The sequence below is a fragment of the Lynx canadensis genome, chromosome E1 (genome assembly GCF_007474595.2).
Source record: "Lynx canadensis isolate LIC74 chromosome E1, mLynCan4.pri.v2, whole genome shotgun sequence".
Classification (NCBI taxonomy): Eukaryota; Metazoa; Chordata; class Mammalia; order Carnivora; family Felidae; genus Lynx; species Lynx canadensis.
The window spans coordinates 56,788,286-56,811,846 of NC_044316.2; the positions used below are offsets into that span (position 1 = coordinate 56,788,286).

The following is a 23,561-nucleotide window of genomic DNA, read 5'->3' on the forward strand; positions in this document are numbered from 1 at the left end:
CAACAGCTTCATCTCCTAGAAAATGACCAGGAATCATGAGGGAAGGAAAAAAGGCCTCCGATAGACAAAAGCATTGACGCGAAACCTTTCCTCACAGGAGAGCCCTGGGCCCTCTCAGCCCTAAGCCTTTACTGTCTGTTAGACTCGCATCTAGCCAGTTTGAGTGTTGACTTCCCTGTTAGAAGCAGCATGGGATGGGAGGAGACAAGTGCCCCGAGACAAATCGTGGTGTCGGGGAGGACACAGAGAGCTCTGGAAGGGGGGTCGTGACCGTGACAGACTCTCAGAGACAGTTTCTTTGTCCTTAAAATGGGAAACGGGGGCACCTTGCTGCGTGGGGGTGAGGCTTCCCAGGACCCGAAGGCACCAAGAGTGGGTGGTTCAAGCGCACAGGATTAGTGCTTTTACTACCAAGCTGACCTCAGATGACGGAGAAGGAAACAACCATAAAAATCAGGCACACATGTAAGAAGCATATTATTTAGAACTCTTACTATAGAGGAAAATCGCGTTGTACTCCTTGGTAACACTGAAGACGTGGCTGTATTCTCACATGAGACGTATCTGATTATCGTACTGATGTTCTAGAGTCTCTTATTCATACAGTCATTTTTATTGCCCCTTACGGTGTGAAAGACCTCAAGAAAATCTTTTTTTTTTTTCCCATGGAGGCATTTTATTTACACGTATGTATCACATCTCTAGAAACAGAATCCCAGGATCTTCCCTCTGGTGCGTTTTCACCTTGCTTCTCTCTGGTCCACGATGCCCGCTGAGGCGGTCGGCACCGTGACACCAAACCGGCAGGACGGGAGCAGATTGCTTGGCCATCTTTCTAGATGTCTGGGCTGTGTGCATCACGTCTGGTGCTGGTCGCTCCGCCCGGGAGGCTCACAGCACTTTTCCCCACTCTGTGAGCACCAGTGATTTCAAATTGGCCGCCGTCACCGTGCTTCGTCATCACAGTCACACACCACACGGTGACTTTGGAGCAGGGCCTAGCCTGCTAAGCTAGGTGTTTGCCTCTCATTCCGGCGTCATTTGTGCTCTCAAGAGCATCTGCCAGGACATTCACTCACACTGCCGTGAGAGCATGGGAAGATGGCGGAAACTGCAGGAAAATCTTGAATTACGTTTCATGTATTCTGTTTTAAAACCAAGCATGCTGTTTTTAATTTTTTTTTTTACTAATTTTCTTAAAGTTTATTTATTTTTGAGAGACGGAGGAGCGTGAGTGGGGGAGGGGCAGAGAGAGAGGGAGACACAGAGTCTGAAGCAGGTTCCAGGCTGTGAGCCATCAGCACAGAGCCCGACGCGGGGCTTGAACTCATGAACCGTGAGATCACGACCTGAGCCAAAGTCGGCGCTTAACCAACTGAGCCACCCAGGTCCCCCTTTATTTTTTTTTTTTTTTTTTTTTTTTTTTTTTTTTTTTTTCAAAATAATCATTAAAAAGTTTTGGTGCACTCTGACGTTTTTAGGGCCTTTACAGATTCACTTCAGTGAAGTATTTTATTTCTCTATAATTCACAGATTAAGGAGGCACTTCTAAATATTTTTTAAATTTATTTGTTTTTGAAAGAGAGAGAGAGAGAGAGAGAGAGAGAGAGAGAGCATGTGCGTGTGCAAGTGGGGGAGGGCCAGAGGAGGGGGTGGGGGGAGAGACTCCCAGGCAGGACCTGCATTGTCAGTGCTCAGCCTGAGCCACCCAGACACCCCTAGTTTTTCATCTTGCCGTCATTTGTTTTTATTTTTAGTTGGTAGGACTCAAGCAGAAGAATTTTGATCTTGGGGCACCTGGGTGGCTCGGTCAGTTGAGCGTCTGACTCTTGATTTCAGCTCAGGTCATGATCTCAACGATTCGTGAGTTCCAAGCCCTATGTCGGGCCCCGGGCTGACAGTGCAGAGCCTGCTTGGGATTCTCCCTCTCCGTCTCTCTGCCCCTCCCCTTCTCTCTCCTTGTCTCTAAAAACAAATAAAGAAACAAGAAGAATTTTGGTCTCTTCATCAACTAAAAACCATTTGCAGACAGACCTCACTGTCTACACTACACAGGGGCAGGGGGTGGGGGGTGGGTACTGGCTGAAGTTCTTTGTAAAACTCCACGCACTGGAAGGATTTGGGGAAGACATTTCTCCTTTTAAAAACGCTCTGCTGGGGCGCCTGGGTGGCGCAGTCGGTTAAGCGTCCGACTTCAGCCAGGTCACGATCTCGCGGTCCGTGAGTTCGAGCCCCGCGTCGGGCTCTGGGCTGATGGCTCGGAGCCTGGAGCCTGTTTCCGATTCTGTGTCTCCCTCTCTCTCTGCCCCTCCCCCGTTCATGCTCTGTCTCTCTCTGTCCCAAAAATAAATAAACGTTGAAAAAAAAAAAAAATTTAAAAAAAAAAAAAACGCTCTGCCTCGGGGCGCCTGGGTGGCTCAGTCGGTTAAGCGGCCGACTTCGGCTCAGGTCACGATCTCGCGGTCCGTGAGTTCGAGCCCCGCGTCGGGCTCTGGGCTGACGGCTCAGAGCCTGGAGCCTGTTTCCGATTCTGTGTCTCCCTCTCTCTCTGCCCCTCCCCCGTTCATGCTCTGTCTCTCTCTGTCCCAAAAATAAATAAACGTTGAAAAAAAAAAAAAAAAAAACGCTCTGCCTCGGGGCACCTGGGTGGCTCAGTCAGTTAAGCGGCCGACTTCGGCTCAGGTCATGATCTCACGGTCCGTGAGTTCAAGCCCCGCGTCGGGCTCTGTGCTGACAGCTCAGAGCCTGGAGCCTATTTCAGATTCTGTGTCTCCCTCTCTCTCTAACCCTCCCCCATTCATGATCTGTCTCTTCCTGTCTGAAAAATAAATAAACGTTAAAAACGCTCTGCCTCACAGGAGGCTTAAACCACAGCACGGTCGGGGGACCAAGAATCTTGGCCGCTTTCTGCCTTTTTTTTCTAAACTAATGCGCAACGGCAGAACCGCTTGTTGACGACTTTCTTACAGGATCTTAACTGTGTTCTCTCGACAGGCATACCAACGTTTACAAATCCAGCAGCAGATGCTACAGGCTCAGCGCAGCGTTTCCGGACCCGTGAGACAACAGGAACAGCAAGTAGGTGCCACCCGGAGGGCACGGCCGGACTCGCGGGCTCCCGTCTTCCCCGATCGGAAGACGCCAGGCGGCCGGCCGTTCCACTGTCGTTGACTTTCCGCCCGCCAGGCCGCCCCTGTTAGCGGTGCCGCGGTCCCCTGGGTTTGGGAGGAGGAGACCGGACGCCCCGGGTCTGCGGACGAGCGAGGGGCACCACCTGGGGACCCCTTCGAATCCGCGTCTCTGCCACCAGGTCGCGCGCACAATCACTAACCTGCAACAGCAGATCCAGCAGCACCAGCGCCAGCTGGCCCAGGCCCTGCTCGTGAAGCCGCCGCCGCCCCCGCCGCACCTGTCTCTGCACCCCTCTGCAGGCAAATCGGCCATGGACAGCTTCCCCCCTCACCCCCAGGCCCCCGGCCTGCCTGACCTGCAGACCAAAGAGCCGCAGTCTTCACCCGGCACCTTTGCTCCCTACCCTCTCGGTGAGTCCCCGGCGTGGCCGCTCGGCGCCGGGTCCCGGGCCCGCTCGGTGGGGGAGCGGCGCTGGCTGTGCCGCAGAGCAAGGTCTCGCCGCGGCCACGGATACCTTTAAGCATAAAATCTTTGAAGGCCGTCCCAGTGGAAGCCCCAGAATTCCCGCACTTCCGCTGTCGAACCAGTTCTATCCCCGGTTTCCTCCTCTTTAGCAGCCGCCATCCTCCACCCTAACCGCAGGGTGAGTTTCTAACAGTTTTGCCAGTAAAGGCGTTTAGGTTTTTACAAATCGGGCACTTCTTGGAAAGCCACGGTTGTCCCTACACGTCCTGTGGTGTAGAAAGGGGTTCGTGTCATCCACCCAATCACCATGCATGTGTTGACCCGTTCGCCTGCGGGAGGCGTGCTCGTGAAACCCACAGGTGAACAGAAGGCAGGGGCCGCCCTCCGGGTCTCACAAGCTAGCCAGGGGGCACAGGTCACGTAACCGGAGGCCGTACCGAGGAAATGTCGCGGGGAGGCATCTGTCCGTAAATTGATGGCGCATGAAATGTTTGCTAGAAGAAGCCAGAAACTGGTGAAAGCTCTCAGGTTCGTCTGTCAGGTGGCTGTTAGTCTGAGGCTACAGGACAAAGGGAATCAGTAACCCAGGAAATACACATCCGAACGAGCAAAAGCCAGTTCATGATACTGGATTTGCTCCCGGCCGATGGTGTCCCTTTCCATGACACTACTCTGAAAAGGGCCATAAATCCCAATCGTGTGAGCACTGTCCACTTGACATACGATCGGTGTGGTGCGTCCTTAATATGAAACTGATGAATGCCCACTGTGATCATTCCACCCCTTCCTCACTGTCCCTCGCACGGAGCTGGGTAGTCTGGTAGCCGAGGCCTGGCCCGGGAGCTGGCCCACCCACCACCAGGGCTGGCTCAGCGCTTCTTGTGCGGCTTGCCCGACTGCTCTCTGCCTCAGCTCCTCATCTAAAGTGGGGGATATGGGGGCGCCCGGATGACTCAGTCGGTTAAGTGTCCAACCCCTGATTTCGGCTCAGGTCATGATCTCACGGTTTGTGAGATCCAGCCCCACGTCGGGCTCTGTGCTGACAGTGTGGAGCTTCCTTGGGATTCTCTCTCTCTCTCTCTCTCTCTCTCTCTGCCCCTCCCACGCTCTCTCTCTCAAAATAAATAAGTAAACTTAAAAAAAAAAAAAAGATCCTTTTCCTCCACTCCTCACCCCCAGCACACAGCTGCACACCCCTGCTCTCTCTCAAAAATCAACTTTAAAAAAATAAAGTAGGGATACTTCCCTCCTGGGGTCCTTTAAAGATTAAGTGAGTTAATACATGAAGTTCTCAGGACAGTGCCCAGCATGCAACAAGGCCGTCTGGAATGTGAGCTGGACAGAGGCGCGTCTGGTTCAGGAACTGTTATTTCACAACCAAACTCCACTCTGTCTGGTGTCCCAGGATGCTTCGGCTTCAGCCTCCTAGTGTCCATGTGGCCTCCTGATCTCCTTTTTGGGGAACAAAGTACGTCAATCTTCACTCTCGCAGATTCTTTCTCAGGGCAAATGAAAGAATTAGTACAGTGAATCTTCAAAACGAGATGAAAAATGATTTTGATGATACTGTATAAAATTGCCTATCCGGTGGGTTCTTGGCGTTTTTCTTCAGCGGTTGTATTTCCATCCACCTTCCTTCCCCCATCCACAGCGTCTCCTTGCTCCGGTGTTTGCTGACTGGTGGAATCTGTCGTCCACACGGGAAGATCGGGCATAGAGTAACAAAAACTAACCTTCCCGGACGGCGCTTCGGAGGAGGGAGGGCACGTGCTCACCTCGTGGGGAAGGAGAGACCGGAGCAGGGTCTCAGCTTGGGTCTCAGAGGAGCGGGGACTTGAGTGATGAGGAAAGGGCGCGCGCCCCGGGCGGTCATGCTGACTTGTGGGGCGTCCACGAGTGAGCGGGCATCCCCTCAGCCGACTAGATCCGTGCAAAGTGAAGGTGGCCTTCCAGCAGCCTCTGACGCACACAGGGGTTTTGTTCCATCCACGAAGTGTGTGCGTGTGTGTGTGTTAATTGCCAAAATTTCAAAATTGGAGGTTTTTAAAGAAAGGTGACTTCTGGCTTCTCTTCAAGTGGCTCCACTGGGTCTGCCCGTCCCATGGCTGCCACTGGCTGGCACCAGCGGCAGGCACTTTAGGCGGGACGAGCCCTGTAGGGTTCGTCACCCTCCCCGGCAGGCCCGCCTCACACCCACCTGGCTCCCGTAGGCATGTGAGTTTGCAGACGCTGATTTCAAGTTAAAACTAGAAGCGTTCGATACCTTGCTTGAGAGTCGAGATACACTTCTGCCTGGTCTGGGAAGGAAACGGTCTATACGTACTGGGATGTGCTTCCGTTGGCTGTCCTCTCCCAGCCGCGCATTCAGTCCAGCCCATAACTGGTGTCCCCATCGGGGGCTCTTCACTGCGGCCTCATTGCCATCCTCCTCACCTCTCTTTATTAACCTGGCACAGCGCGGCCGCATCCGACCGCACGTGCTTTTAGCTCTACAGAAAAACCCAGAATCGGCATGCCTTTCCAGCTGGGGGCACGTGGCGGGGGCACGTGGCGGCCCCACACTCTCAAACAGGCCAGGTCCTTAAAGGGAGTTCGGTATTTAATTCCTAAACTCCTGAAGGGCAGACTTTTGTAGAGCAAGGTCACTAAAAGTGGAATTGAGTCACCCCTACCAGCCTTGTTCTAGGTGGTCCTTTAGAGCCCCGTCTAGAACTCTGAAAGAGCTGTCCTGATCCGGGGAGCTTCCCTAAGATTGTCCTAATCGTCTGGACGCGTCCTGTCTCTCAGTGGGCTCTGAGGAGCTCCAGGACCATGTTTAGCTCTGAAGTGAGCGAAGTGGAAAGAGTCATTGGTCTTACTTAATCAGAGACTATTCGTTTGCACTTCACCTTAATTCAGGAATAATGTTCCTGGAAATAGATGTTGTTAGAAAGACAAATAGCTTTTCTCTCCACCGGCATTAAAAGTTGAAGTATTTGGCTACGAGTTGAGACTCGGATGGGTTCTCCAGGAGAGCGTTAGAAGGTAGTGAAATTCAGAGGAACAGCAGGCACGTCCTAACAGCGTTTTCATTTTTAGCTGGACTGAACCCAAACATGAATGTCAGCAGCATGGACATGACTGGCGGTTTGTCAGTGAAGGACCCGTCTCAGTCCCAGTCCCGCCTCCCTCAGTGGACACACCCCAACCCGATGGACAACCTGCCCGGTGCTGCTCCTCCCCTCGACCAGAACCCCAGCAAGCATGGTACGTCCGAGCCGGTGCCCCCGCCGGCTGTCCGGTTGCAGAGCGTGCTTGTTTTCTAACTCACGCTGCAGCTCTTTCCTGAGAATTCCTGTAGAACGGAATACCCTGTCCGTGGGTGCGTAAGACCCCAGCCGGTCTGCAGTCAGGCCTCCTGAAACCCCAACCGCCACCCGCTCGCCACAAACCCAGTTGTTGAAGATGCCCCAGAGCAGTGAGAACACGGACCGTAGCCTAAATATTTGTTTATTTTTATCTGTATCCTTCAGGAAGAAAACTTGTCTATCTCCCGAGAAAAATTTTTTTCAATAAAATAAAACACAGTACTTCCAGCTTGACAAACTTCATGGTTCTTAAAGAATTTCAGTCTTGGGGCGCCTGGGTGGCTCAGTCGGTGAGGCGTCCGACTTCGGCTCAGGTTATGATCTTATGGTTTGTGAGTTCGAGCCCCGCGTCGGGCTCTGTGCTGACAGTTCCTTTGGGTTCTGTGTCTCCCTCTGTCTCTCTGCCCCTCCCCTGCTTGCTCTCTCTCTCCTTCTCTCTCTCTCTCAAAAAAGGAATAAACATTTATAAAAAAAAATTTTTTATAAAGAATTTCGGTCTGGGGGCACCTGGCTGGCTCAGTTGATGGAGCCTACAACTCTTAATTTTATTTTTTTTAAATATTTATTTATTTTTGAGAGAGAGAGAGAGAGAGAGAGACAGAGCACAAGTGGGGGAGGGGGAGAGAGAGACAAAGACACAGGATCCGAAGCAGGCTCCAGGCTCCGAGCCGTCAGCCCAGAGCCCGACGCGACGCGGGGCTCGAACTCCCGGACCGCGAGGTCGTGACCTGAGCCGGAGTCTGATGCTTAACCCACTGAGCCACCCAGGCGCCCCTGGAGCCTACAGCTCTTGATCTCAGGGTTGTGGCTTCAAGCCCCACGGTGGATGTAGAGATTACTTAAAAATAAAATCTTTAGGGGCACCTGTGTGGCGCAGTCGGTTGAGCATCCAACGTCAGCTCAGGTCGTGATCTCATGGTTCGGGAGCTCAAGCCCCACGTTGGGCTCGCTGCTGTCAGCGCAGAGCCCGCTTCAGATCTATCTTCTGTCCCTGTCTCTTTTTGTCCCTCCCCGCCTTGCGCTCTCTCAAAACTAAGTAAAATAAAATAAATTTTTAAAATGATAATTATAAAGTAAAATCTTTAAAAAAACAAAACAATTTCAGTCTTTCACAGACGCACTAACCGAAACAGTCACTTATCCTTAGAGAGCGCTGGACAAATCCAGTGTGCTTGTTCCTGTACCTCTGAAAGGGACAGGGCCCGGCGCCCAGCCGCGAGGGCTCAGAGGCCCAAGAACTCCCTGTTCACTGGGCTCTTTGCTTCCCGCTGTCCTCACAGGTGCTATCCCTGGAGGCCTGAGCATCGGGCCTCCAGCTAAGTCCTCCATTGACGACTCCTATGGCCGGTACGATTTAATCCAGAACAGTGAGTCACCAGCCAGTCCTCCGGTAGCTGTTCCCCATAGCTGGTCACGTGCCAAATCTGACGGTGATAAAATCTCGAATGGCTCCAGCATCAACTGGCCCCCAGGTAAGAGCGCACGAGGCCTGCCTGCAGTGGCAGAGCAGAACTGCGCCAAGCCCCGGGAGAGCGATTCCGCCCCGGAGAAGCCGGGATCTGAGCTAAGAGTCCTGGAGGCGTGAGCTCCTGCTTTGGCTTTTCCACTGGAAATCCAGATTTGGGAAGTGGTTAGCCCCCAGCGCTTTCCTGAAGCCCCTTAGTTCAGTGGAAGGAGGATGGGCGCTGGGTTGCGTCTGGTCAAACGGTTGCTAGACTTTACACCTTCCGAACACTGTCTGAACGGGGCAGCTACGGTACCTGCTTCTAGCTGGTTCCCGAGGATTGATGATTCCCTGAAAGAAAGTCTAGGATGTGTCTCCTGTTTTGACTCATAGATTATAAGAATTTGCATAAATTCTCGTGAGGCGACGTGAAGGTGCTGTGATTCTCACGTGTCTTGATTTCCATTTCGTTTGGCATTTTCCAGAATTCCATCCTGGAGTCCCGTGGAAAGGACTTCAGAACATAGACCCTGAGAACGACCCCGACGTCACTCCTGGAAGTGTCCCCACCGGGCCCACCATCAATACCACCATACAGGACGTCAACCGCTACCTCCTCAAGAGTGGAGGTGAGGTGTCGGGTGCCGTGCGGGCCGTGAGGCAGGGACGCTGGGAGACGCGTTTATGTGCACTTCTCCCCACCCAGAGGTAGTGCGGAAGGTGAAAATGGAGACTGATTTCGACCAAGTGGGCTCGCTGGATTTATTAACGCACCGTTTTAGAGCACTATGTCGCGAAATGCCGATATTAAGGATTAAGCCTTTTAGTGAAAAAGTTCCCGCTTAGGATCTATTTAAACTGCAGGTGAATTGACCCCTTACTGCCCTATCTCCGTCCACTTCCTTCCACGAAGTCTGGTAAAAAGACTAAAACCCGCCCCCCAGCACCATGTTCCCAGCAGAACTCAGGATGCTGGATTTTGGCACGCCCTGTGTCAGACGTTAGGATCCAGCAGGAGGAAGTGAGGAGCTGGCTGTGAAGTTCAAATCGTAAGTGTAGCTTCCGGGCACGGCGCCGAGAAGGGCAGACGGCGCAGCTCCGGTGAAGTCGTGGCGTCACCGTCAGAATGGTGTGTGGGAATAGCTGGGCTGCCGTGGGTGCTCGTCCCCAATGAGGCCCCTCGGGTCGTTCCCAGAACATTAATTCAGTTTTCTTGCTGTGGGTGAGACTGTGGGAGAGGTGCAGTTCTTTTCAGCGGTTCCTTAAAGTGACGGGCTTCTAGGCGTTTCTGTGGTTTGGGTAGAAAACCAGCAGAAGTTCAGATCCCGCTGTTCGGGGCTGTGCATCCCTCGCGCCTCGATGCAGCTTCTGCTTAGACCCTGCCGTCGGGGACAGAGGAGTGGTACAGGGGACACGAGATGGAGCCTGTGTGAGACGGCAGGGGACAGGGAGAGGCACAAGCCGGAAGTCAGACTCTGCTCTCACAGCTCGTCACCCTGAGTGTGCGGCAGGGCTGTGTCTGAGCAGGAATGGCCATCAGTGTATTTTGAGGCTCGTGGCAGGTGTGAAGAGGGAGCACTGACCCAGGTATTGAAAGACCTCAGAAGGAGTCGAGGTGGCTTGGTGTAGCACAGAGCTTCTGCCAGTGCCCCGTGGGTCCTCCAGTGGTCCATTGGCCTCTGAACGGCCCTTGGAGCACCGCGGGCGACACATGAGTGTGACGTGACAGAGGTGCCCTGCAGAAGTAGGTAAATTCTGAGGACGGGGCTAAGCACCCGTCCTCCAGTCCGGAGTGGCTGAGGCGGAGGCAGACAGAGGAAAATCTAGAAGCCTCAGAAGTGTCGGCATCAGGATAAGATGAGAAAACAGAACCTCCAACTCCGGGATAAAGAATCAGGCAGCCGTCCAACCTGGGCACCTCGGAGCTTCCCGTGACGTGACTTTGGGGGGTGACTTCAGGGGGTGGTCAGTGGACGTTTCGAGTCTCAGGCAGCTCCCACCAGGCTCCCCCTGCACGCGCCAGAGGACCCTCTCCCCTGCTCCTGAGCCCCTCGTGGTTTGCTCTTTGGGAGAAGGGAACCTACAGAACTCCTCTGTATGTAAATGGTTTGCATAGTCTGCCGCAGGGGGGACTGCCAGGGCCGGACCTGCTGAGCTAGTTCAGCCGCCACCGCCGCCACCGCCACCGCCCAGGTGGGGCCCCGGGAAGGTCAGCCCGCGGAAGGAAATGTGACAAGCCGATTGTGCTCATGTCCCCTCCCCGGTGGTGCTCGGTTGCTCGCGCAGGTATTGTCACACAAGGGCACCCAGCCCTCCAGCTCCCCACACGGCTCTCCACCACACGCCCGCGTCGTGAGGGAGCGGGAGCGGCACGGACGGGAGCCAGAAGACACACGGAGACGTTTGGGGTCGGAGCGGAGTGCTGGTCTTTAGTGGCCAAATGGATAACCGAGAACTTGGAGGGTTTTCTTAGTTTTGTGGGTATTGTTTGAGGTGTGAACAGCTGGAGACTGCCCGTACTGTTAGTTTTCTCCTACTTGGGGGGGAATCAGTGTGACCCCTTCCCACGCAGGGCGCTGTTCTCGACACCCTGCTGGTGATGCCCTTCTCTCGGGCCCTGACGCCCCGCGTACCCTCCGGAGCGCCCCGGCCTCTCCGCGTGGCTGTGGGACCCCACGTGGGGGGCGAGCGTCGGCGGCCTGCCCTGGCCGCGGTCCTGGCCGCGTGTCGCTCACGCTGTCAGCCTCCCACCAAAGCCCCCTTGGGAGACCCCCTCCTGGTTGCTAGCGCTGTCACACCGCTAGGCACCCTCTTAGCACCTCCTCTGCCCCTGCAGGGTCCTCCCCACCGTCATCTCAGAGTGCCGCGCTGCCTTCCTCGAGTGCCTGGCCGCTCAGTGCCTCCGGCTACGGTCGCTCCTTCAGCAGCATCGCGCCGGCGCCTAGCATTGCAGGTACGCTCCCGCTCTCCCCAGGCGGCACCGGCTGGCCCTGCTGTCCCTGCCGTCCGCCCGCTCGCTCCAGACACCCCAGGGCGCGCCCTGGGGTGAGGCCAAAGGCGGGGAAGGCGGGGCCCGGGCACCTCCGCCCCCTTCCGTGTGCGGTGGGCATGGGAACATTGCCTCTGCGGGGTTGTCGCAAAGGGCACGTGGTTGTGGGACGCAGCACACCTGTCACCTGAATGTACCTCCACCCTCCCCCCCCCGCAGCTACGGGACAGGGGGTGCGCGGGGATTAGGGACACACAGGCGCGGCTGCTCAGACTTTGCCGTTACCTTTGCCATCACGGATGGAGGAGACGAGAGCGGGTCCCATAAAGTGCGGCTGCTTCCCGTCACTCGGATAAGTGCAGCGCCTGGATTATTTGTCTGTTACCCTAGACGCTTACGTCTTTGAAGTGAGCAGTTTTCTTCTAGGCTTACAGGAGAATGGAGAATTGTCTGTCATAAAAACCTCAGAAGAATTTGTATCTGAAAACTTTAAGACAAGGCTATAACGAGACGTGGGTACACACGCTCACGGAATGTGTATCAGGGTTGTAAATAGAAAACTTACATAAGGAAGGTTTATTGCTTATAAGCGTCTTCAAGTACACTTCTGTATTCCTTCAAACCTTGTCGTCCAGACTTAGTTAAACTTACTTAAACCAGCGCCATAGGAATTCTTTTTAGTACTCGTACCTGAGGGGAAAAGTAGTTTTGATATTATGTAGCATTCTTCCCCCTCACTCCGAAGTCCGTTTATTTGTTTTTTCAGTTTTAATCCCAGTGTAACAAACGTACAGTCTTCTCTTAGTTCCCGGTGCACAATACAGTGATTCAACATACAGTTTAGCGTCTTACTGAAAAGCGTCTGGATGACTTCCTTCTGATGCTTATTCCTTCTGACGTTTACAGAGGTGTGTGTAGACCTTTAATGCTTCCAAAATCACTTAGCTGAAGAAAAGGGGCAGAATCAAATCATTTTCCCTGTATGAGGCGGTTTTTAGGGCACTTCTGTTTTTCTCATCAAGGACACCTTTGCTAAGATTAGCGTTTGTTTGTTTGTTTGTTTGTTTGTTTGTTTGTTTGAAGTCGCAGTCAATGCCAGTAGGCAGGGGTGGAGGGGAGCTGCACACACAGTCCATATCGGCCTGGTCACTGCCATGCTGTCCAGGGACCACGGCGACGCGACGACCCTGCCACCAGCACTTCCTGTCCTTGCCACACTGGGCGAGTGAGGCAGGCCCGGCCCTCGTCCGGGTGTCCGCACATCGCAGCCGAGCCCTGGGTGCGGGAGAAGCTGGGGCCGGGAGTCGCTGCCAGTTTGGGTTTTTCTCCCAAAGAGCCTTAAAACACCCTTCCCCCGGCTGAGGTTCCAAGATGCCGAACACTCGGCCGCCAGCACCCGGGGGCCACGAGCATCCGTGTGCGCAGTGCGGCCCTGCCAGCGGGTCTCGAAGCTGTGGGCGGCCAGGGCAGAGCCCTGGCAAGGGCGGTGCCCAAAGACGTAGCTTGAAGGGTCTACAGGTCAGGCTTTCGACCTCACTTAGTTTGTCACGTTACCAGCTCGTCCCAGTGGAATATGTTGGTAAATCAGCTTTAACATTGAACTACAAAAATGCCATTTTTTGGTGGCAAATCTGGTTCTGGCACATTCTGCGAATTAGTGTAGAACCGGCAGGGTCTCTGCTGGGCGCAGGCCGCCTGTGTTTCCGGGCAGAGATTCAAGAGCGAGCACACCCCGTGGTTCTCGGGTGGGGGTGCCTTGACTCGCTGTTCCTTGCTCATGGTGCTTCTGCCGGCACCGGAGAGCACTTCGTGCGGTGCCCCACACCCTACGGTGACTTTTCTCCTGTCTCAAGAACGCCTGTGCTCCGTCTCTCTGCCTTTCTAGGTAAACTGTCAGACATTAAATCGACGTGGTCCTCTGGCCCTGCCTCCCACACGCAAGCCTCTCTGTCTCACGAACTGTGGAAGGTGCCCAGAAACACTACTGCACCCACGAGGCCGCCTCCAGGGTTAACCAATCCCAAGCCTTCCTCCACCTGGGGAGCCAGCCCCCTCGGCTGGACCAGCTCTTACTCCTCGGGTACGAATCCGTCCTCTGTGCAAGTGGGGTGGGGGTGGGGGAGCACGGGGGCTGTGCACCTGCTCCGCTTACCCTTCAGGGAACGTGCCTGTCGCGTTGTCCCGGGACCCCTTCACAGGGACTGCTGTGACCCCGCCCCCCAGGTCCCAGGGCGGGCTGCGGAGGAGGCGCCCCAGACTCTTGGGGCGTGTCTGGGCCCAGCACTCCGGCTACCCTGGTGTTCGGCGTCTGCCCTGGGCCCCGGCGGTCACGGCGCCCCTCGAGGGGCCTCGCTGGGCCCGGGAGGAAGCCCGTTCGTGCACGAGGGGCTCCGTTGCCACTTGCATATTTGCTTCTCCACAATATCTCTCTGGGGCAGATGGCCCCCAGCGTGAGGCAGCTCCTGTATCCTGATGTGCCCTCCACCAGCTGTGCGGATGGGAGAAACGCGTGCACTGGGAGTTTAAGAAGCTGAGATTAGAACCCACCGCAGATAGTTTGGCAATGGCTGTCGGCCCCTTGAGAGCAGCCCGGTGGGTCTGCGGTACTAACAAGGGGGATTTCAGAGCGTTGGTTCCGAGGAGCATGGGGGCCGAGGAGGAGTCCCTCGTCACACCTGCCCCCAGGAGTCTGCAGGGATCGTGGGCTTGGGTTCCTCAGAGCCAAACGACGGCGTGGGTTTTCAAAGGTTGAGAAAGGCTTAGAGCACGCGGCGGCGCTCTGGGCCACCAAGTGTTGGCGAGATGAGACGCCGCCGGAGGCCGTGCTGACTGCTCTTCCCTGGCTCGCGCAGGTTCCGCGTGGAGCACCGACACCTCAGGAAGGACAAGCAGCTGGCTCGTTCTCCGCAACCTCACGCCCCAGGTACAGGCGCCTGCCGTGGGGGTCACCGTGCGGGGACCCCGCCGCCTGCCGGTCTCTGTGCCGGGGGCCCTCGTGTTCCCGGTGAATTGCGTATTTTTTAGGCTTGCCTTTAATTACAGCCCCTCGAGAGCGATTTGTCCTGTGCTCACCTTTTCTGGGGTCAGGGGCCACAAGGCCACCAGGACCACGGGCTCTGTGCGATGTGCCCTGGCTGGGGGTGGGCGGGGAGGCCAGAACCAAAATGGGGTCTTTTCTTTCTCCTGATTTACTTAACTTATATTGAAGATTACACGGTAAGTTACAAGGCATAAAAGGTAAAACCATAAAGTCGTGTGGGACAGACATTCGCCCAGTGCTTAGTACACAGGGTGACGTACATTTCCTTTGAAGAATGTCACGGAAGAAGCCCCAGGAAGCTCGTTACTGCCCCCTTTGCTTCCTCAATCAGATCGACGGCTCTACCCTACGGACGCTGTGTTTGCAGCACGGGCCTCTCGTCACATTCCACCTGAACCTGACCCAAGGCAACGCCGTGGTCCGCTACAGCTCCAAGGAGGAAGCCGCCAAGGCCCAGAAGTCCCTGCACATGTACGTCTCTCGGCCGCCGCTCAGCTGCCCAGTGGCTGCGGCCCCGGCAGCGCTGGGTTTGGGGGTCGTAGGTGTGTCTGGGGCTGCTGTGACAAAGCACGTGGGCACAGACGTCGATCGCCCCGGTTCTGTGGAGCACCCACACCTCAGGAAGGTGTCGCAGGCTCCGTTCCTTCCGAGGCTCCTCTCTTCGGCCTGCAGACGGCCGCCTTGTCCCCGTGTCCTCACGTGGTCACCTCTGAGTCTGAGCGTGTGTGTCCTGATTGCCCGTTCTTAGAAGGACACAGTCATAGTGGATTAGGCCCCATTTTCATCCCCACTTTATTTTTTTCTTTTAATTTTATCTTCAGTGTCTTTACTTTCGAAGGAGAGAGAGAGAGAGAGACAGAGCATGAGCGGGGAGGAGCAGAGAGAGAGGGGGACACGGAATCCGAAGCAGGCTCCAGGCTCTAAGCTGTCAGCACAGAGCCCGAACCCACAAACTGCGAGGTCATGACCTGAGCCGCGGTTGGACGCTTAGCCGACCGAGCCACCCAGGCTCCCCTCATCCCCACTTGCAAGTCCCATCTCCCAATACAGGCCTAGCCAAGGTGCTGGGGTCAGGGCTCCAACATAGGAATTTGGAGGGCCAGGCCCTAGCAGGTGTCCTATGACACATCTCCTTCTGCTGCGGGGTTGCTGGGTTGCTGTGGCCACACCCTCCACGAGGGAAAGCCCCTCCCCCCCCCCCAAGAGAGAGCACATAGGACACAGAAGGAAACGCTGTCTCCCCCGGGTAGCCCCAGGCAGGTGACACATGCTAGCCGCCACCTCCCTCCCCCAATTACAGGATGCTCCTGATGAGATGTGTGAATGGACCTGCTCAGTGACGTCACTGGAGCTGCAGGGCCCAGAAATTAGTCGTTCCCGTTTTTAGCCCAGGATGTAAGTTAACAGATTCTAGATGGTGCCCAAGTTGAGGGGCACCTTCACGTACCTCCTGAAGAATATGCTGTTACCGACACAGTATCGCTGCTAAAAGTGTCAGATGAGGAAAGCAGCTCGTAACCTGGGGTTGGAAACAGCAGAAGCAAAACGCGAGCTGTGGGCTCTTTCCGGGTGACCTGTGACGCCCCCAGCTGCGCTTTTTCCGTGAAAGCAGCACAGGAAGCCGGGGAGGTGGGCACAGGAAGGCGCGGGGTTGTTCCACTCACGTGACTGCTGTCCTGCTCCTTCTTGTGTTTGTTTTGAGGGTTTTGGTGGCTTTTCCGAGCTATAGTTGGCACACGGCGTTGCGTCCGTTTAAGGTGCGCACGTGTGGATTTAACGCGTTTGTATCCTGCACGGGTGTGATCGCTGCGCAGCATAGCTCACGCCTCCGCTGGCCCAGAGTTACCGTTTCGTGTTTGTCGCGAGCACGTTGCAGCTCTGCCCTCTTAGCAGCTCTGCCCTCTTAGCAGCTCTGCCGTGTAGAGTGTTGCCAGTTGTCGTCAGCGTGCGGTGTGTTAGGTCCTCAGGACTCACTCCTCTTCTAACCGGAAGTCCGTACCCTTGTGCCAACACCACCCCACTTCCCAGCCCTCGGCGACCACCTGTCTACTCTCTGTGTCTGCAAGCGTGGATCTTTTAGACTCTGCACCCAGGCGAGATCACGCGGGATTTGTCTTTCCCTGACTTCCCTCCTTTAGCGTAAGGCCACCAGCATCCGTGCGTGTTTGTCACAAATGGCGGGGTCTTCTTTCCCCAGCTGAGTGACGTTCCGTGGTGGGGGCAGGGGCTGTAAGCCGTCTCGATCCGTTCATCCGTTGACAGGCACTCAGGTTCTTCCCATGTCTTGGTTACTTTGGACGACACTGCAGGAATGCTTTCCTTCGGATATGTGGCCAGAAGTGAGATTGCTGGATCGTACGATTCTTCCGTCTTTAACTTTCTGAGAAACTCTCTAGCGGCTGGACTAACCCACATTCCCCCAGCAGCACAGAAGGGCTCCCTATTCTCAGCATCCTTACCAACGGTTGTTATCTCTTGTCTCTTTGAGGACAGCCATTCTGACAGGTGTGAGGTGATTTCTCATTGGGCTTTGATTTGCATTTCCCTGATGATGAGTGATGCGAATATTTTCGTGAATATTTTTCTCCATTCCGTAGAGTGTCTTTTCATTAGATTGACAGTTTCCTTTGCTGTGCAGAAGATTTTTAGTTTGATGCGGTCCTGCTTATTGACTTTTTTCTTTATTGCTTGTGCTTTTTTTTTAAGTTTTGTTTATTTAAGTAATCTCTATACCAACATGGGGCTCAGACTCACAACCTTGAGATCAAGAGTCGCACACGCCACCGACAGAGCTAGCCGGCACCCCATGTGCTTTTAGTGTCATATCAAAAAATCATTGCCAGGGGGGCGCCTGGGTGGCTCACTTGGTTGAGCGTCTGACTCTTGATTTCGGCTCAGGTCGTGATCTCACAGTTTGTGGCCTCGAGCCCCGTGTCCAGCTCTGCACTGACAGCACAGAGCCTTCTTGGGATTCTCTCGCCTGCTGTCTCTGCTCCTCTCCCTTGCTTGCAATCTGGCTCTTGCTCACTCTCTCTAAAATTAAAAAAAAAAAAAAAAAAATCATCGCCAAGACCAACGTCAAGGAGCTTTTTCCCTATGTGTTCTCCCAGGAGTTTTACAGTTCCAGAATCTTACGTTTAAGTCTTGAATCCATTTCAAGTTAATTTTTGTGAGTGGCGTGAGATAGGCGTCCACTTTTCATTGTTCTGCACGTGTTTTCCAGTTTTTCCAGCACATTTGTTGAAGAGACTATCCTTTCCCCTTTCCCCACTGAGTACTCTTGATGCCCTGGCCAAGTACTAATCGATTATCTACATGGGGATCTATTTCTGGCTTTCTGTTCTGTCCCACTGGTCTGTGTGTCTGTGTCTGTCTGGGTGGTTGTTGTTGTTGTTGTTGTTGTTGTTGATTGTTTTGGTTTTGTTACCATACTGATTTGAATACCGTAGCTTTGTAGTCTGGTTTGGAATCAGCAAGTGTGATGCCTCCTGCTGTGTTACTCTTTCTCAGAATTGCTTTGGCCATTTGGAGTCTTCCGTGGTTCCATACAAATTTCCATGAAGAATGCCACTGGGGTTTTTATAGGGACTACACTGAAGGTATAGATGGCGTCGAGTCGTCTGGACTTTTAATAGTGTTGATTCTTCTGATGCGTGAACGAACACAGGACGTCCTTCCATTTGTACCTTCTTCGGTTTCTTTACTTAAAATTACTTTCGTTTTCATTGCACGAAAAGTGTTCACTTGCTTGCATCAATTTACTCCTAAGTAAATTTTGTTGCTTTTGATGCTGGTGCAAATGAGGTTTTTTATTTCCCTTTCAGGTGTTTCACTTTTAGTGTATACGAATGCACTTGTTTTCTGTTTGTTGGTTGTGTATCCTGCAACTTTACTGAATTCATCAGTAGTTTTTGGGTTGAGCCTTTAGAGTTTTCTCTACGTAAGATCACGTCATCTGCAAATAATGCCACTTTTATCCCTTCCATTCCAGTTTGGATGCCTTTTACTTCTTGGTCTTGCCCGATTACTCTGACCGAGACTCCCGTCCTATGTTGAAAAGAAGTGGCAAGAGCAGGCATCCTTGTTTTGCTCCTGATCCTAGAGAAGATGCTTCCAGCCTCTCACCGCTGAGTATATTGGCCGTGTGTCTGTCTTGTGTGGGTGGCCTTTATTACCCGGAGGCGTGCCCCTTCTGTCCCCTGTCGTGGAGGGTCTTTGTCGTGAAAGGTCGTTGTGTTTGGTCAGATGCCATTTCTGCATCTGCTGAGACGTTCGGATTTTGACCTTTGACTCCGTCAACGTGACGCATCACACTTGTTGATCTGCGGGTGTCGAACCGTCGTTGCGTCTCCGGGATAAATCCTACTTAATCACGATGTATGATCCTTTTAATGTGCTGTTGAATTCAGTCTCCTAATATTGTGTTGAGAATGTTTACATCTGTGTTCATCAGGAATACTGTTCTGTAGTTTCTCGCATCCTGGTCTGGTTTTGGTGTCAAGATGACACAGGCCTCATGAAACGAGGGTGAGAGCGTCCCCTTCTCTCGGTTTTTCTGAAGGCGTTTGAGAAGGATCGCTGTTGAATTCTAGGTAGAAATCCCCAGGAAAGCCATGTCGTGGTCCCGGGCTTTTCTGTCCTGGGAGGTCTCTGGTCACTGATTCAGTCTCCTTGCTCATTATCGGTCTGTTGAGACTTTGTTTCCTCACGAGTCAGTCCTGCCAGGTTATCTGCCTCCAGGGATTTGTCCGTCTCTTCTAGGCTGTCCCCGGTTTGTCGGCATGGGATCGTTCCTAGGAGTCTCTCCCGATCCCGTGTGTTTCTGTGGTATCAGTCGTCGTGTCTCCTCTTTCATTTCTGATCTTACGGACTTGAGTCTTTGCGGTTCCGTTTCTTCGTCCGGCTGAAGCGCTGTCAAGTTTTGTATCTTCCCAGAAGACCAGCTCTTAATTTTGTTGCCGTCCTGCCCTTTCAGGTGTGTTCTGGGAAACACTACCATCCTGGCCGAGTTTGCCGGCGAAGAAGAGGTAAATCGTTTCCTGGCCCAAGGCCAGGCGGTGCCGTCCACCTCCGGCTGGCAGTCGGGCACCGGGGCCGGCCAGGCGCGGCTGGGCGCCTCGGGCGGCTCCCACGGCCTGGTGCGGAGCGACACCGGCCACTGGAGCGCCCCGTGTCTGGCCGGCAAAGGGAGCAGTGACCTGCTGTGGGGCGGGGTCCCCCAGTACTCAAGCAGCCTCTGGGGCCCTCCCAGCAGTGACGACGGCAGGGTGATCGGAAGCCCCACCCCGCTGAACACCCTGCTGCCCGGCGACCTTCTCAGTGGGGAATCCATCTAGGACCGAGAGGACCCCACGGGCACCACAATCAGCAGCGCTGGGAAGAGAAGGCTGACCCTTTCCAGTCCGGGCGGCGCTGAGGACCCCGCTTGGCCCGGAGCAGCCCGGCAGCCCTTGAGTACCTCCGTCCAGTACTGGGGACGCATGTCCGCCGCGGTCCTTGCGAACTGTCCACAGGACAGTGCGGGCTGCGCTTGGTCAGTGTCACACGCTAACGACAGGATGTTCCTCATAGCTTTTTATTTTGTGTCGTCTTATGTTCGTATGGTGTGTCGTCATTTTGATTTTTTAAGTATAAAAGCTGCTTAGACTAGTTCTATCATGAAGGGCACTTTTCAGATCGTGGGCTGGAAAGGGTTATTTTATCAAGGGGGGCGGGAGGGAGGGAGACGAGAAAGCCTATGTAAAACGAGCCTGTGACGATTATGCACATTACCAGAGGCGGCCCGTAGTCAGGGCGGCTGGTGTCCATCCCTGGGCACAGAGCGCGGGCTCCACGCGGCCGCCTGCGCTCTGCCCTCCGCTCCCACGGGCCCGCCTATGCACATTACCCTTGTTTCATTACTTTTTCCTGTCATTTTTTTTAATCCCAAAAAATATTTTTTAAAAGTTAAAAAAAAAAAAAAGACATATCGAACATGCAAATACTTGAATCCAGCAGGCCAACAAGGAGACGCGTGCGCTCGCCGCGTCCAGTTCTGCACTCCCAAGCTGACACCAGTGCGCAGAGACAGGCTCCAGGAAACATTTCTGAGTTCACAGCCTATGTGCGTGTGTGCGCGTGTGTGTGCGTGCGCGCGTGTGCGCACCCCTCTGTGTTTGTGTGTTAAGCGTGTGAGGATTTAACTGTGGGTTTTCCCTTTTATTCAGTATATGCTTTTTTTTTTTTTTTTTTTTTTTTTTTTTTTGGCGCATTGGTCCAACGTTTGTTACTATTATTAGCTTCTAACTTTGCACTGAGTGTCCCTGCTCTTCCTTTCGCTAATCCTATACGTTAAAGAGAATTCATAGGACAGGGCCGGTGACAATTCACGTGTAAATGTTTACTCAAGGACTCTGTTACTGCGTTTAAAAATTACAGTGTATATCTCTGGATAAATAATATGTATACCTACCTTTAGCAGCTTTTTATTGTGGACTAATGCAAGAGAATTATTACCAGAGTATTGCACCATGTTTCCATTTGGAATATAAAGCGAAAGAGAAAACAGCTGGTGCTGGACCGTGGCCATAGATACTGGTGAGAGCCACCGGCCCCGCACGAGGAGCGGGGCCAAGCACTTGGACCTGGGTGGTGACCGCTTTCGGAGGGGCCCGTGCTCAGGGCTCCCACCTGTTTACAGACCCTTTTTTCTCCTTCAGACTTTAAAATTAAAAAAAAAAAAAAAAAAAAAAAAAAAAAAAAATTTTAAAAAGGAATTTAAAAAAAAAAAAGAAAAAAAAGAAAAAAAAAGAGACTTCCGTGGTAAAGAAACCTATTTTCCGAATGCAGATTCGCTACTTCAGAGCTCTGGGATTGAACAAGTGTCGTCGCTTCCCTCCGGCCATCGTTGTGGACTGTCGAGTGTCCCCTTCGTCGAGGTGACGAGACGTTGTGGTCACTGTCTTGCACATGTGGACGCGCTCTCAGGAAAGCCAGGGTTCCCGAGGGGCAGCTCCACACCATTTCATGTATTTTGTAACCCGACTCCTAGCACTGAAGATGTTATTAAAAAACAAACAAAAAAAATAAAAAGAAAGAAAAAAAAAGAAAAAAGGAAAAAAAAAAACCACAAAGAAGAAAAATACCTAATCTCTAATGTGTAGCAGTTACATATTTACCAAATAACGGACTCAAAAGAAATAGATGTTTGAAGAGTGCTTTATATATTAAAAATTGCTTTATGTTTTAAAAATGATCAATGTTTTGATTGTTTTGCAAGAAAGAAAGACAATGGAGTAACATACCCTCAAGTATGTTTTAAAAATATATGAACATTGTGCTCCCTGCCTGCTTGATCAGGAAACTTGTGCATTACATTTTTTTTAATTAGCTTTTTAATGGTTTTATCAAAACAAAACAAAAAAAGAACAAAAAACAAAAAACTTAAAAAAAAAAACAAAAAAAATTTAAAAAAAAAAAGAGAAAGTCCTGCAAAATTGCAGATCGACAAAAGCTGGTTTTATAGAGGATCATGAACTATGCACAAACCGGGTTCAAGACTTGTTTTCTGAAGTTTAGTCGTGTATTTAGCTAAACAAACCTTCCTCAGAGTAAGTGCATCTCATTGCCGTTACCTGCGTCCTATGTATTTGACGTACACGTACTTACGCGTGTACGGCAAATATATGTGCGAGCGCGCATGCGTGCATGCGTGTGCGTCCAGACAGCGGGCCGTGCTGCCGCCTAGCATCGGGTTGTAGAAAAACGGAGTTTTTAAAATTGGGGATGGAAGTGAAGACGCTTTATTTGTTTGTTTTTGTTTTTTGTTAATTTTTTTTGACCTTTTCTTTTGAATTAAAGATGTCTGTAACTCTGAGATTAAAAAACAAGTTTGTGGCTTTTAATGTTTTTTCCTCATAGAATGTGATCGTTAAAGAACACGCACCGAGAGTTGCTTTCAAAAGGACAACGCTTTGTTGAATCTTAATAAATTGCAATTTTTTTCTTGGCTGTTCAAATAAATGTGGTTTTTGTTTTTGTTTTTGTTTTTGTTTTTGTTTTCCCAAGGACAGGTATCCTCGATTTTCACTTTGTATGTGCTGGGGGAGAGAGCGCGCCCCTCTCTGATGGCCTCCGAGCCGACACGAGTAAGGAGACGGAGCTCCGGATGCCGGCTGGGTGGCGGATAATGTTCTCATTTGTCTCGTACCTTTGCAGTTCGCACTGAAGCCCCACCACGGATGGTCGAGAGCCTGAGACGCAGCCAGGGCCTGCGGCCCCCCGGCCGCCGCGACCCGGTTTGGGCATCAGAAATATTTGAACAGAAGCGCATGATGGAGGTCTTCTGTGTTTCCTAGACGTTTCCTCGTTTATCCTTGTAAAACAACCCAAAATAAGCCGTGGAAGGTACGTTTCACGAAGCACTGGGCACGAGCAGAGCGGGAGTCCAGGCACGGCCAGGACGCGGTGGCTCTCTCCGTGCCGTATCTCCCTCCGGCGGCAGCCAAAAGGCGAACGCTTCGGTTATTTTCTCGGGTCCGCGCCGAACACCATGACCTTAGAACGGTTCCGGAAGCATCGGCGCCTCCAATCATCAGGATGGTGAAGACGGTCTCTGGGAGACAAGCCGGCACGTCCGCCACTGTGCCCACTTGCCCAGAGACTGGCAGGACGAGGGTCTGTCTCCACTCCCCTTCCGCGGCGGGAAGGCAGGCCCGTGGACTCCTGGCTCTGCCCCACCTCTTTGGAAAGCTGCGCAGGACCGCGCCGAGGGGCTCACGGTCCGGAGAAGCGCAAGACCAGAAGGGATGGAAGCCGGAAGCGGGGCAAAGCGCACCCGGCACTCCCAACAAGCAGGTGCGGTGTCCAGGGTTTCTGCGAGAGAGCAAACTGGCAGCGCCTGCTCCCCAGGGCGACGGGCTCAGCGCCCCGAAAACATCCAAGGGGCGCGCCAGGCTGGAGGTGGGGCCGCCCCGGGCCCGGGAGGCCGGATCAGATTTTAACGGGCTGCGGAAAGCTGGGGACGGGGTGGGTGACCCTACGTAAGCCCAGGTCGGGAGTGACTGCTCGTGGGCCAGGAGTGGGCAGCGGGGGTCCTGGCGCCCACAGTACAAGAGGAGGCTCGGCGTCTGGAATCGAGAAGAGGGTAGGTGCGGAGCTGCGCTT

At 53.2% G+C, this 23,561-nt stretch overlaps 1 protein-coding gene across 2 annotated transcripts in view; it reads left to right on the forward strand.

Moving 5' to 3' along the window:
• TNRC6C (trinucleotide repeat containing adaptor 6C) overlaps positions 1–22,433 on the forward strand; it is a 100,098-nt gene extending 77,665 nt beyond the window's left edge. For both annotated transcript variants that reach the window (XM_030295726.1, XM_030295727.1), the window contains 10 exons: positions 2,995–3,078; positions 3,311–3,542; positions 6,676–6,843; positions 8,225–8,416; positions 8,874–9,017; positions 11,225–11,341; positions 13,263–13,457; positions 14,230–14,300; positions 14,749–14,888; positions 19,393–22,433. In XM_030295726.1, coding sequence (XP_030151586.1) covers positions 2,995–3,078; positions 3,311–3,542; positions 6,676–6,843; positions 8,225–8,416; positions 8,874–9,017; positions 11,225–11,341; positions 13,263–13,457; positions 14,230–14,300; positions 14,749–14,888; positions 19,393–19,753 — 1,704 coding nt within the window. In that variant the 3' untranslated portion in view covers positions 19,754–22,433. The remainder of the gene's footprint in view (positions 1–2,994; positions 3,079–3,310; positions 3,543–6,675; positions 6,844–8,224; positions 8,417–8,873; positions 9,018–11,224; positions 11,342–13,262; positions 13,458–14,229; positions 14,301–14,748; positions 14,889–19,392) is intronic.
• Positions 22,434–23,561: the final 1,128 nt, after the last annotated feature.